The sequence below is a fragment of the Herpailurus yagouaroundi genome, unplaced genomic scaffold (assembly GCF_014898765.1).
Source record: "Herpailurus yagouaroundi ecotype Mexico unplaced genomic scaffold, PumYag 141, whole genome shotgun sequence".
NCBI lineage: Eukaryota > Metazoa > Chordata > Mammalia > Carnivora > Felidae > Herpailurus > Herpailurus yagouaroundi.
The window spans coordinates 72,215,493-72,227,455 of record NW_024412396.1 but is presented as its reverse complement, the minus strand read 5'-3'; the positions used below and the strand labels follow the sequence as shown (position 1 = coordinate 72,227,455).

The following is an 11,963-nucleotide window of genomic DNA, read 5'->3' as shown; positions in this document are numbered from 1 at the left end:
CTTTAGAGGGTTCATTTATTTATGCTTCATTTACATAGATTAATCTGCACAGAGACCCCAGGTGCAGGCGGGGTCACCCCACCCATTTCACGGCCTCCCCTTTCCCGCAGTGGGGAGGGAGGGTGATCTCTGCCACTTTGGTCCTAGGGTGGGGGGCCTTGGCCTTCAGACCATCTCCTGGGGTGGTGGCAGGTTTGAGGACATACTCTCTGTCCTCAAGATGGGTGTGGGAAGACAGGCCACGGGGAGTCCTCAGGCACGGGGGGGGCGCTAAGGCCCGGAGTCTGTGCTCCCAGAGGAAGCAGCGGCCGGAGGGCACCTGACCAGGGTGGAGACTCCACAGAGGCTGAAGCGAAGCCCCCACCCCTTCACCCTTGTGGAAGGTGCCTCCTCCTCCTCTTCTCCTCTGCGGAAGACCCACAAGTAGGGGTGGGGGGTGCCGTTGGGAACCACTTGAGCGACAGGCTGGGCAGGGCGGGGGGGGGGGCTGCCCCTGACCGGGCACCCACCCCGTGCCCCTTCCTTCCCATTACCCTGTCTGTCCCAGGGATTCTTCTCAAATGAAGAAACGAGTTCTGAGAGGGAAGGTCCTTTGCCCAAGGCCCCGGGGGTTCCAACGAGAGTGGCAGACAGGCCAGGCCTGGAGGTTCAACTGTCCACTGCATGGAGATGGCCCCAGCTTCCCTGACCACCACCCCCCCCCTCCTTTCTTCCCTCCAAGGACCCTGACCTCAGCCTCCAAAATTATCCTACACAGCGGGCAGATTGGGAAGGGCTGGGTTCTCAGCCAGACACTGAGGAGGGGCGGGGGATCTCTGGGTTGAGTGGCCCCGGGGTGAGGGCCTCCACCCAGACCAAGTCACGAGGTGCCAAGGTGCCATGTGGACCGTGTGGGGGACCCACGGGGCCATCACGTACACCGTCATCTAGACCCCTCCCTTTCCAACCTCGGTCCCCTCCCACCGCTGCCCTCCCCAGTTCTGGAAAGGGAGGGAGGCTTGAGGAGGGCAGTCTCACCCAAGGGCATTCATGCCCAAATGTCAGGAGCTTAGGCTGAAAGGGCACTTCCCTGGCTGGCTGGCACCTGCTCGCTCTAATCCCCGTTCCATCCCCTGACTGCTGAGGGCCCTGGGCCAGTCACTATGCCCCTCAGAGCCCCGTTTCCTTGTCTATAAGCAGGGAGACCACACCTGTCCCCAAAGGGAACTTGGGTTTTCCTAAGTAGAAAACCACTGTACTTACAAGGCCTGGCCCTTTCCCGCCTTCCTCCACCAGCTGCCTCTGGGACTCCACCCCAGTGGGCTAGTTCTTTCTGGAACTGGTTCATGATCTGGCCCTCTTTAGAGCCCCCTGCAGGGCCGCTGCTGGGAGGAGTCTTTCCTGCCGTTTCAAGACCTGTAAGCCTGGAGCTTTCTGTGGGTCTCACTAAAGTGTTTGTAAATTCTGGAGACTGGAGATTTCTTTTGAGCAAGCAGACAGTGAGAAAGGGTAGCTTAGGAGCAGTGGAGAGAGGGGAGGTTGGTGACAGTCACCAGCTTCAAGGCTGTGCACAGAGAGCATGAAAATGCCAACCGGGTCCCTCGGGGAGAAGTCAGCACCGCCTGCTGTTTGCAAGCGGACCCAGAGGGCAGGAGGACTCAGGACGACTCCCTCCTTTATCTGTGCACCCTTCCCCTCCCTGTCATTCCCTCCCCCCAAAGAACAGAGGGGATCACAAAGGAGGCAAGCCGCCCCCGCCCTCAGGAAATGCTTGGCCGCCTGGTCTGCGGAGGGTGGCTTGGCCCTCGGGGTACACAGGTATCAGGGGCCAAACCTGCCCACGGTGGGGCCGGATCGCAACTCCTGAACTTCAAGCCGGGCTCCTTCCCTCTGCCAAGCTGGCTCTGCCTGCAGCCCCGTGAACCTTCTCCTCCTTCTGCCCAGAGGCCAGCTCCCCGGGGTCTTACTCCACCCGGCAGCAAGCGAGCTGGTGAGGGGGGCAAGTTTTCGGAGGCCACCGAAGAAATGTTGTCTCCAAACGGTCCCCCGCCCATTCTCCCCTCCTCCCCTCTCCAAACACTGACATTGCCCTCGGCCAGCACCAGACCACTTGATTAAAGGCAGAATTGCTGATCAAGAAAGCCCAGCAGGGTCCAGCTGGAGGGGCCTCGAGACCAGCTAGTCCTGGGCGTGCACAGTGGGGGCAAGGCAGCTGAGGGGGGGGGGGGGGGGGGGGGGCCCCCCCCCCCCCCTGGGCCGGGGGGGGCCCCCCGCGGCACCGGGGGCGGGGGGGGGGGGGGGCGGGCTCTGCCTCCACCCCGTCTTGACATCTGCTGTGCACCCCTCTACAGCTGAGAATCTCCAAAGCCTGAGGCTTTGTTTCTGCCCAGACTGGGTTGTGGTTTTTGGAGGTCTCTGCGTTCCCACCGGTCCGGGCCTAATGGGACATGATGCAGTCGGAGAAACTGAGGCCCAGCAAAGACCCCCAGGGGCCTCTGTTCCCTCTTCTCTCTCCCCCTCCCAAATACCATGCGTTCTCCACCCTGCCTGCCGAAGAGGACACAGCTTCCCCCTCGCCCTTCTGAGACACGTAGCCCTGCCCAAAGAGCCTGCCCATTTGACAAGGCAGGGCCAGCGTCCAGAGCTTTAGCTCTTCTGATTAGAGTCCTGGAACTGGAATTTGGACACAGTGGGGGCAGGGATCTCCCCACCACCGGGCCACAGCCCCTGAATTAGGGAGGGCTACAGGCAAGAAGGCGGGGCCTGCCTTTTCCTCCTCTCCCCGACTGTCCCCTCGGATCTGGATTCTTACGGGGGGGCCTCCTTGAAGCCGGGCTGGGTGGGCCCTGCAAGGCCCGGGTTCAGAGATGAGCACGCTGAGGCTGCCCGGTTCTGGGACAGGTGTGCAGCCAGCTCTCTGCTCAGCGGCAGGGCAGGGAGGACACTGGGAACACTCGAGGGCACCTCCCCTGGAGGGGGTGGGGGCGCCGAGCAGCCACCTTGAGGGGGGGGGGGTTCGCGAGGGCTTGGTGCAAACGCCAACGAGGAGCTGCTACGATCGATCGGATCCGCATTCTTTCCCCAAGCAAGCAAGTTCAGCTTTGAAGAGAGGCAGTCTCTTTTCTCCCGCGGAGGGGAGGGGGCCCCGGGGGCGGAGGGTGGAGGGAAGTGAGAGGCGCCCCCGGGTACATTTAGGCTCCAGAACACGAGCACGACGGCTTGGTTTCGAGTTCAATCAGAGAGAAGCCTCTTCAGTCTGAAGTGGCTGCGCGCTCGGCCGAGGGGAGAACGGGCACCGTGGCGTGGAGGTGGAGGCGCACCTGCTGCTCAGGCCTCGTGGCGGGGCCGGGGGAGGCGCGTGACGGGCTCCGCGGCGTCGGGGCGCGCGAGGGAGCTGGGGGCGCACGTGTCCCCCCGGGGGAGGCGGTGGCCTGGCCACGTGACTTCCGAGGGGTCGCGCCTCCCCCCCAGACCGCAGCCCGTTTCTCGCCACCCATCGGATGGGCGCGTTCAAAAATAGATCTTTCTCGCCTCCCTCCTCGTTGGAATCGACATGGATGTCACGTTCGCGGGTCTAATTGTCCCCTCCTCAATCAAATTATCCTCTTAAAGGGCGCCACTGAGTCATGCTGTGTGGGTGGAGAGCTCTGGGGGTCTCCAGAAGGGTTAATAACAGCTCCCCGCCCCGCCCCCACACCTCGTAGGTAAACTCACCCCACCTAGGTGGGAGGGGATCACAACTAGAGGAGAAAGGAGTCTTTTCATCACTTAGCCTGTCAGAAATTCCCAGAAGTTAATTTTCCATACAACGGAGGCTCACTTCTTTTAAATGCTGTCTTTCATCCACTCAGAATGGGCTGAGCTCCTACTGTGTGCCCGGGGCTCTGCTTGGGGGTGGGGCAGGGCCGGATGTTCGTTGATGGAATGGCGTGGCCCCTCACCTCCGAGGGCCGGGGGCTTGAGGACCCTTCACGTTTAGAGGCCTCTGAGGTGGAGACCTGTCAAGGGAGGGCGGTAAGAAAGGGGGAGCAGGCCTGCGGGAAGGGAGATTGAGCGCCTCCTGGAGGGTGGGGTCCCGGGACTGGGTGTTCCGGGGTGTGTAGGAGTTCGTTCGCCAGGGTCGTCACGGCGGGATCTCTGTATGCACACACGCGAGAGGCCAGTGTGCTGCTGTTCGTTGAGTCTGGGGCCGAGTCAGGCTGGAGAAAGGGTTACAAAACCTTCAGCGTTTCGGAGAGAAAGCCCTCTTAACTATTCTTTTTTTTTTTTTTTTTTTTTTTTTTTCTTTAACGTTTATTTATTTTTGGGACAGAGAGAGACAGAGCATGAACGGGGGAGGGGCAGAGAGAGAGGGAGACACAGAATCGGAAGCAGGCTCCAGGCTCCGAGCCATCAGCGCAGAACCCGACGCGGGGCTCGAACTCACGGACCGCGAGATCGTGACCCGGGCTGAAGTCGGACGCTTAACCGACTGCGCCACCCAGGCGCCCCCCTCTTAACTATTCTTAAATATTCGACGGCCTCCCTTACTCTGGCAAACAACCTGAGGGACAGGAGTCTGTCTCCCTTTTCTCGGACCAGGGTCGACCCACGAACACATCTTGCCCAGACTTGCGGCGAGGCTTGGGAACTGGGCCAGCCCTCCCCCACCCGACCCCTGCAGCACCTGCCTACCCCGTTCCACCGGAGGGCCCGGCCAGCCCAACCCTTCAGAGGCACCAACAAAGTGCCCCGTGATGGAGAGGGAACAGGTGAAATCCTTTCTCAAGCCCCGAGCCTCTGGAAGGAGGACCCCATCCTAGCTCCAGCTTAGGGGTTTTTAGGGTGACCATGGCAGGACTATGACAGGACCATGACCTTCCCCATCCCCATGTCTGGGGCTTATGACAAGAGCTGTGTCTCCTGGCTGGGCCTGATGTACCTGTCAAGTTTAGGGATGTGAAAACACACGGCTCTCGAGGAATTTAAGATGTTCCTGTACTATATTTATTCTCTTATTTGTAAGAAGGCATTAGTGTCTTCATTCAATTATATTCAGAAATGTTTTCACCGTGCTACCACGTCCTAAGCGTTAGGGATGGCTTGCGAGGGAAGGCCCTGCCCGGTGCCCAAGCAGGGCCCCGGGACAGGCAGGGGGGAGGTCAGAGGGCCCTGCGTTGGCTCCTCTCTGCCCTCCTCCCCCCAGGCCTCCCCTGCCACCGGCCACAGCCTCCGGTCCACCTGCCGTGCGTCCTGGCCCGGGATTGGAGACCAGCGAGCCTCTGGCCTCTCGTCCCAGACGCTCCCAGCAGCACCACCCGCCTTGGACACATCCTCCCGCCTGGCGTTAATGGACTTTGGACGTGTGTCTGACCTCGGCGGGGCCAGAAGCGCCTTTCTCAGCCCTATGCCCGGCAGCCGGGGGCCTACAGGGCTGCCCACGAGGTGTTTGTGGATTAAGTGAATTAATGAATAAATGAACGAGGCACCAAGTGTTCTCCGAGGGTTACCACGGGCCCCTCGGAACGACCCTGTGTCCTAGCTGGGGTTGTGGCGACGTCCCCACCTTGTTCTCTCCTCACCAGGGCCTCAGGGTTCTGTCACTGGGTGTGGTGAATGTGGGGAGCAGGCGCACGCAGGGGGACCGCAGCCAGCACCCCCGCTGTTACCCGCCCCCCTGCCCCCCCCAGCGCCTGGCTTCTCTGTGTATACACTCCAAGAGCCTGTTCCTATGGTGACGCTCCTCGCCTCCAGAGGCCCTACCTAGCTGTTTACAGCCAAGCTTCAGCTAGGGATGGGGGGCAGGGGACACCCAGCCCCGGCTGACCCCGGCTCCCCCCGCCCAACGCACGTGGGGTTTCTTGGTGCCCAAACTCAAGTCTGGTCTTCCGCGATGAGCCTTAATTGGATCCCGGCACAAAAATGTTTGTTCTTCCTCTCCCTCCATCTGGAGGGCCGCCCCCCCCCCCCCCCCGTTGGAGACAGAACTTGATGCTGGGGTCCAGAGAGGCTGAGCAATGTCCCCGAGGTCACACAGCAAGGTGCTGGCAAAGCAGGACCGGATTGTTGAGGCCTGGCGCCCAGCCAGAATGACCCAGACAGCTGACGGTGAGTGGTGCTTTGAGGAGTCCCAGGTTCCCTCCTTTCAACGGTGCATTTGAGGTCTGACCAGAAAGCCCACAGACTCAAAACAGACAAGAAATTCGTGTCACTAGAATAAGATTCTGGCTGGGACTGAGGGAGTGGCCCTCTGTTTCCTGCGTCAGCAACGGTGGAATTTGGGGCACGAGACCGTTTCCTGGGGCTGGACACCTTCCCTCTCTCTCCCTCTCCCTGCTCGCCCCGTAGTCTCATCTCCATGTGTCACCCTCAGGCCTCGTCGCGGGCTGCCACAGCCCTGCAGTTGCCCAAAACAAGGCCTAGCCTCTCTTCCCTCAGCCCTGCCCCTGACCATGCGCACACAGGCGCCAAGTCCTGGGGGGGTCGTACCCGAACAATGGCTCTCCCGCACCTCCACCCCAACCACCACCACCCTGGTCCAAGCCACCAGACTCTGTCACCAAAGGCCACATCCGGGCCTTCCAGGCCCCTGGAGGGCAGGAGTCAGTCAGAGGCTTTCTGGATTCGTTTTCTAGAGTCTTGTTTTAACTTTTCATAGAAGGAAGGTAGAGAGAAGGAGAAGGGGAGGGAGGGATGAAAAAGGGAAGGAGGGAAGGAGGGAGGGAGGAAGGAAGGAGGGAGGGGGGCCGGAAGTCTTGCCTTTTCAAACCCCCTTTCGGCTCTCCCAGGGCTGCACGCGCAGAATGAGGCACAGGGTAGGCTCTCATTAAATATTCGTGGAACCGAATTGCACCTTCTTATCCAGGAATCGATGAGGAAGCATTTGGCAGGCACGGGGGCACCTTGGGAATCGGAAACGGCCTTTTAACGCCCGGGCAGCCCCTCTTCCCGGCAAAAATTTCCTCCGGCCTGCAGATGAGTTTCTTTTCGGCACCTTTCCCCTGCCTCTCTCCGATGGGCCAATTATTTCTGATTGTATTTTCCTTCACTCTGCCTTTCCTCCACGAGCAGCGGGCAGCAGCCTTCGCTGTCTGCGGCCAGCAACGGGCCCCGATTGATCCACGCGCGCCGTGCAGGGCCCCCCACCCCCACACATTCTCAGCCGGGTTGTTCCCCCTCCCCTGCTAACTAGAGGAGGTGGGGAACCATCTCTGTGGGCTTTCTCGGGACTTCCTCCGCCCCCGCCGGGGGGGGGGGGGGGGGGGGGGGGGGAGGTGCACGGGGGTGAACAGGTGAGGGGAGGCTGGGGAACAGGTTCAGGCTCCCCGGGCCGCTGTCCGTCCATTCCCTTTGGGGCTGTAACCCCCACGTGGAAGTGAGACTCTGCCCAGCACCGGCCCTTAATGGGAGCTCTGGGTCTGGAGCTGCTTCACCTCTGAAAGCCCCATGCCGGTGACGCCGCAGGACTCAGACGCGGTGCGAACTGCAAAGGGCCACGCGGGGTCGATCGCCACCGGAGGCCCTTAAACGTGGCCCTCGAGGCCCCCCGGCCCCGCGGCCTGGCCGCCTCCTGACCCAGCACCCGCAGTGGTCCGTACCTGGGGATCCGTGCCCAGCCTCTGCCTTGCTTGACAGCTTGCGTAAGCAAGGAGACCGCGAACCAGCCGCAGGGACGGCGAGGCCCCGGAGGATCCAGGCAGGGTCCCAGCAGGAAACAACAGATGGCACACACAAGGCGGGTGATTTGGGGAGGGTTTAATAAAGGGCTATTTACAGAGATGCGGGCGGGGTGTGAGGAAGCTGGAGGGGTAGCAGCATACGGTCACTCTGGGGGCTACGGGGCGAGGGCGCAGCGTCACCTGAACTGGAAGCCGGGATTCCTGGTGCTGACGGGGGGGGGGGGGGGGGGGGTGGGGGGGAGAGGCCCCACTCCGTGGCGACCACTCCTGTCCTTCCCTGTGCTGGGAACAGAGGGCACAGGGCAGGGCCGGAAGGACAGAAAAAGAGCCCACACAACTCAGAGCATCGTTGAACCCAGCCGCCTCCATCTTGGCCAGGGAAACTGAGGCTGAAAAGCTGCTTCAGGGCAGAGCTCTCTGAGCCTGGGTGTCCTGCCCGGGGCTCTCGTGCCCCTAGCCCTCACCGACCTGAGAGCAGTGCCCAGACGAAGGGCTCTCCTGAGCCACGATTGCAGGGAGCGCCCCTGGCCGCCACACGAGCTGAGCCACACGCCCTTGTCTGCGGGAGCTCCGTGTTGGCAGAGTCCCTGCTGTGGGTGGGGTAACAGGTGTCAGGATCCGGGTGGGACCCTGGGTGTTCTTCTCCCAGGCCTCAGTTTCCCCACTTGACCCTCCTCGGCGGTGACTTCCCGCCTGCGCACACAGCCCACTGCCTGGGTCAGGGCTTGTGGTCCCAATGGCCTGGATGGGTGGGGGGGGGGGGGGGGGGCGGGGGCCGGGGCGGGGCTGAAACTGCCGAGGGCGATGGGGTGGCGGAGAGCGGCGGTCGAGCCACGGACAGGAAGAATCCAGAGAATCAGGGGAAAGAAAGCCTCACGGCGTTTAAGGAACGAGAGAGGAGAGACAGGTGGGGCCCAGAGACCCCGAGCTTCCTCTCACCTGGTTACCCGTCATCCCTCCCAGCTCCAAATGTCCACCACCCGTCAGCTCAGGGCCCCTTCCCCGACTCTCAGAAACACCCTCACGTCTCCCATCTTTACAAAAACCGAGAGGCATCTCGGACACCAAGAGAGGAAAAGAACGGAGGAAGGAAAGTGGCCCTTGGTCCCCAGGGCCGCAGCGACATCAGCGAAGACGAAGGTTGAGAAGTCAGCCCCCGGGGTGGGTCAAGGGGACACCACTGGGGCAGATGAGGAGGGCTGCAGAGGCTACGGGCGCACAGGGCGTGAGCCTCAAAGGCGATACGCTGTGGTTGCGAACGGGAAGGGGGAGAGAGGAAGGGTCTGCGTTTTGCAAAGAGCTGTGTGTGTGTGTGTGGGCGCGTGTGCACACGTGTGTGTCTGCAGTTAAGAAGATAGAGACTGGAGGGTGTTTACAGGCAGAGACCGAGCGAGGACATAATGGATTAATTGAATAAGGAGAACACGGCCTCTCTCCTCTGTGACTTCCTGGTGTGGGAGGGCCGTGAGGGTCCGAATGACACCTCCACTAAAGGGACACGTGCTGTAATTGAATTACTGCATCCAGTGGCCGTCTGGGGCGCTGTGTGACCCCCCTTCCCGTGCCCACACACCTGACCAAAGAGAAAGCCCCCTCGCGGCCCAGGGCCCCGGGAAGCTCTGTCCCCGTAGGCGGAGCACGAGTGTTAACTGTGCTTTTAACTTTCAAAGGGCTTTTCTATTGATTTTATTTACTCCTCTGGACCCAGCATGTGTCACGCTCTGCTTTAGACACCCGTGAGCCGCCGCATGCAGTGGGAGGTAGGGGGGGAAGGTCTGGAGGCCACAGCACACGTCTGACCCTCCCCTGTGCCATAGCCATGCAGTAAGGGTCCAGAGAATGTTTGCTGAGTGAATACACGATGGATGGATGGATGTGTGGCTAGGTGGGTGGATGGATGGAACCATATGTTTGATAGGAGAGCTCTGTCTCTCTCTCTCTCTCTCGCTCGCTCATCAGGTGGGTAAACTGAGGCCTGGCAACCAGGACCTTGTGTGGCATGCAGCCAATATTTGGAGGCATTAACGCTTGTCTCATGACTGTGATGACATTTCAGTTTCAGCCAGGAGGCAGCCATCTAGTGTCCCCAGAATGAGTCACGGCCCCCTTCCTTCTCTTCACTCCCTCTGGGACAGGGGGTGGAGCTGGGTTCGGGCTCTGTGTCTCCCCATCCGTGGACCTGTTGACTCTGGAACTCTCCGGGAGGCCCGGACAAGACAGAGCCCATGGCCGGGGGGGGGGGGGGACACTCAGAGTTTCATGGGGTGCCTCCCCCATATTGTCACTGCCCCCATGCGTGTCCCATGAAGGCGGCTGCTTCATCCTGACCTCCAGCATCTGTCGGTGAGCAGGACAAACCTGAACTCCCGTGCTCTCTAACCTCCGTGCCCCGGCTGATGCTGGGTGTCATTTAGAATGCCCACCGCTCACGCCCATCCCATGCTGAGGGCCACCTCCTCCAGGAGCACCTCCAGGAATGCCTGCCAGGCTCCTTGTCCCTGTACTCACCCTGAGGCTGTCTGCCAGGGCTGCTGGCCGGTTCATTGCTATGTCTAAGAGCACGGGAGCTCCCCGCGAACTGGAAACTCCTGGAGGAATGGGGGGGAGGGGCTGCACCTCGCCCCCTGCCCCCACCTTTTTGGCGCCCAGGGTCGTGAGGTCTGGTCCCGCACTTGCACTGGGTACAGGTGGAGTAGGGCTGGTGTGGCCGCCCTCTGTCCCTCCAGCTGGACGGTGGGCAGGATGTGGGCAGGGATTCCCTCCAGGGGAGCTGTTCCTGCCTCCCCGCTGTTGGGGGTGCCTGTCTCTGCGGCTGCCTTGGGCCCTGCACATCCCTGTCGCTGGTATTTTTAACTTGGCCCAGCTTTTAGTAAGTCCTCCGTGTGTGGGGAGGAGTAAACAATGATCTGAGAACTTGAGTAATGAAAACATGACTCTGAGGCTGTGGAGAGAAGCCTCTGTCGCTGGCTTCATCCCGAGGAAGGCCCTTCCCTCCGGGGCCGCCTCTGCAGACGCAGGACGGCACTGCATCTGGGTCCCGGCACCTGTCCGAAAGTCAACGGTGCCTGGGGGGCTGCGGCAGGGAGGGGGGGGCCGTCCCACAAACACCTCCCTGTAGCCTGGCCCCATCTCAGAACCTGCCGCCTCCTCCAGGCAGTCCCCCACGGATGTGCGTCCCTCTGCGAGGGTCAGGCAGAAAGGTGGGTCTATGGCCATCTTGCACAGTGGCTGCTGTTCGTGGGTCTCTTTTCTGGGCACTCTGCTGCCGGCCAGGTGCTCAGCTCCCGGCCTCCGCGTGTCCCTGGTTCCCGTCTTCTCTCTCCTGGTCCCATGAGACCCCTCGCTCCTCTCTCCTACTCCTTGGCTGGAGGGTGAATTGTAGCCAGTTATCACAAGCCCTGGGAGCTGCCAGCAAGTTCTCTCTCTATCCTGCAGTCCACTCTTTCCTCCCGGAATGTGGCCTGTCTCGGTGGCCCCCCTGCAGACCATGGTGGACCTGTCCCTCAGGGAGGAGTCCTTCCTTCCTCTCCTCTCATGGTTTCAAGCCTCAGCCCAAACGCCCAGGCTCCATACCATCTGCCCTGGACCTCCTGGTCACAGAGCCCTGGGCCCCTTCTCACTCCTCGTCTTGCCGGAGGGATGGACGCTCAGAGACAGGCGGCTCCCCGGTTGCTGGAGGTGCTCCCTGAAGACAAGAGTCCTCCTCCCCTCTGTGGGAGTTTGTGGGGAAGGAGCCCCCCGTAAGCTGTAGACTGTCCAGAGGCAGAAAAGTAGGTGTTCAATAAATATCAGGGAGATGCCTCCCCCCCCCCCACACACACACACAAGAGGTGTAGCAGTTCGTTCTCAGGTAGCACTGGTTTTACAGGAATACAGAGGAGGTGATCACCGTCTATAGGTGACCTCAGGGAGCTGCTAAACCCTGAAAATACCTGTCCCCCCACTGGACTGCTGTCCACAGCAATCTTCACTTCCATTAGCAGAAAGGAACCTGGCACCCGGTCCCACCCTCTCCTTCCCAGCTGGAGCCTTTTGAATGGGTGTCTCGAACCCCACTGGACCCCAGTGTCCACATCCATAAGATGGGGCTAAGGACCCCCGCTCTGCGCGCCCCCTCTCGGGCTCTGGCGAAGCTGTGGGGCTGAGTTTGGAGGGAGAGTCTGGGAGCCAGGACTCGGTTATCACCACTCCCACTAATTGTTGTTATTACAATAATTAGGAATGTGCCCCCTGGCCTTTGGGGTAATCGAGCCTCTCCCAAGGGTGAAGGGGCCTCCCTGTGGGTACCCCAGCTCCTCAGAGCCGGGCCACCTGCTTGTGGGGGGG

At 61.2% G+C, this 11,963-nt stretch overlaps 1 protein-coding gene across 1 annotated transcript in view; it reads right to left on the bottom strand.

The window, feature by feature from the left end:
- Positions 1 to 10,853, bottom strand: part of DLK1 (delta like non-canonical Notch ligand 1) — a 21,332-nt gene extending 10,479 nt beyond the window's left edge. The window contains exon 1 of the mRNA XM_040478445.1: positions 10,682 to 10,853. Within this exon, the coding sequence (XP_040334379.1) occupies positions 10,682 to 10,853 (172 nt within the window). The remainder of the gene's footprint in view (positions 1 to 10,681) is intronic.
- Positions 10,854 to 11,963: the final 1,110 nt, after the last annotated feature.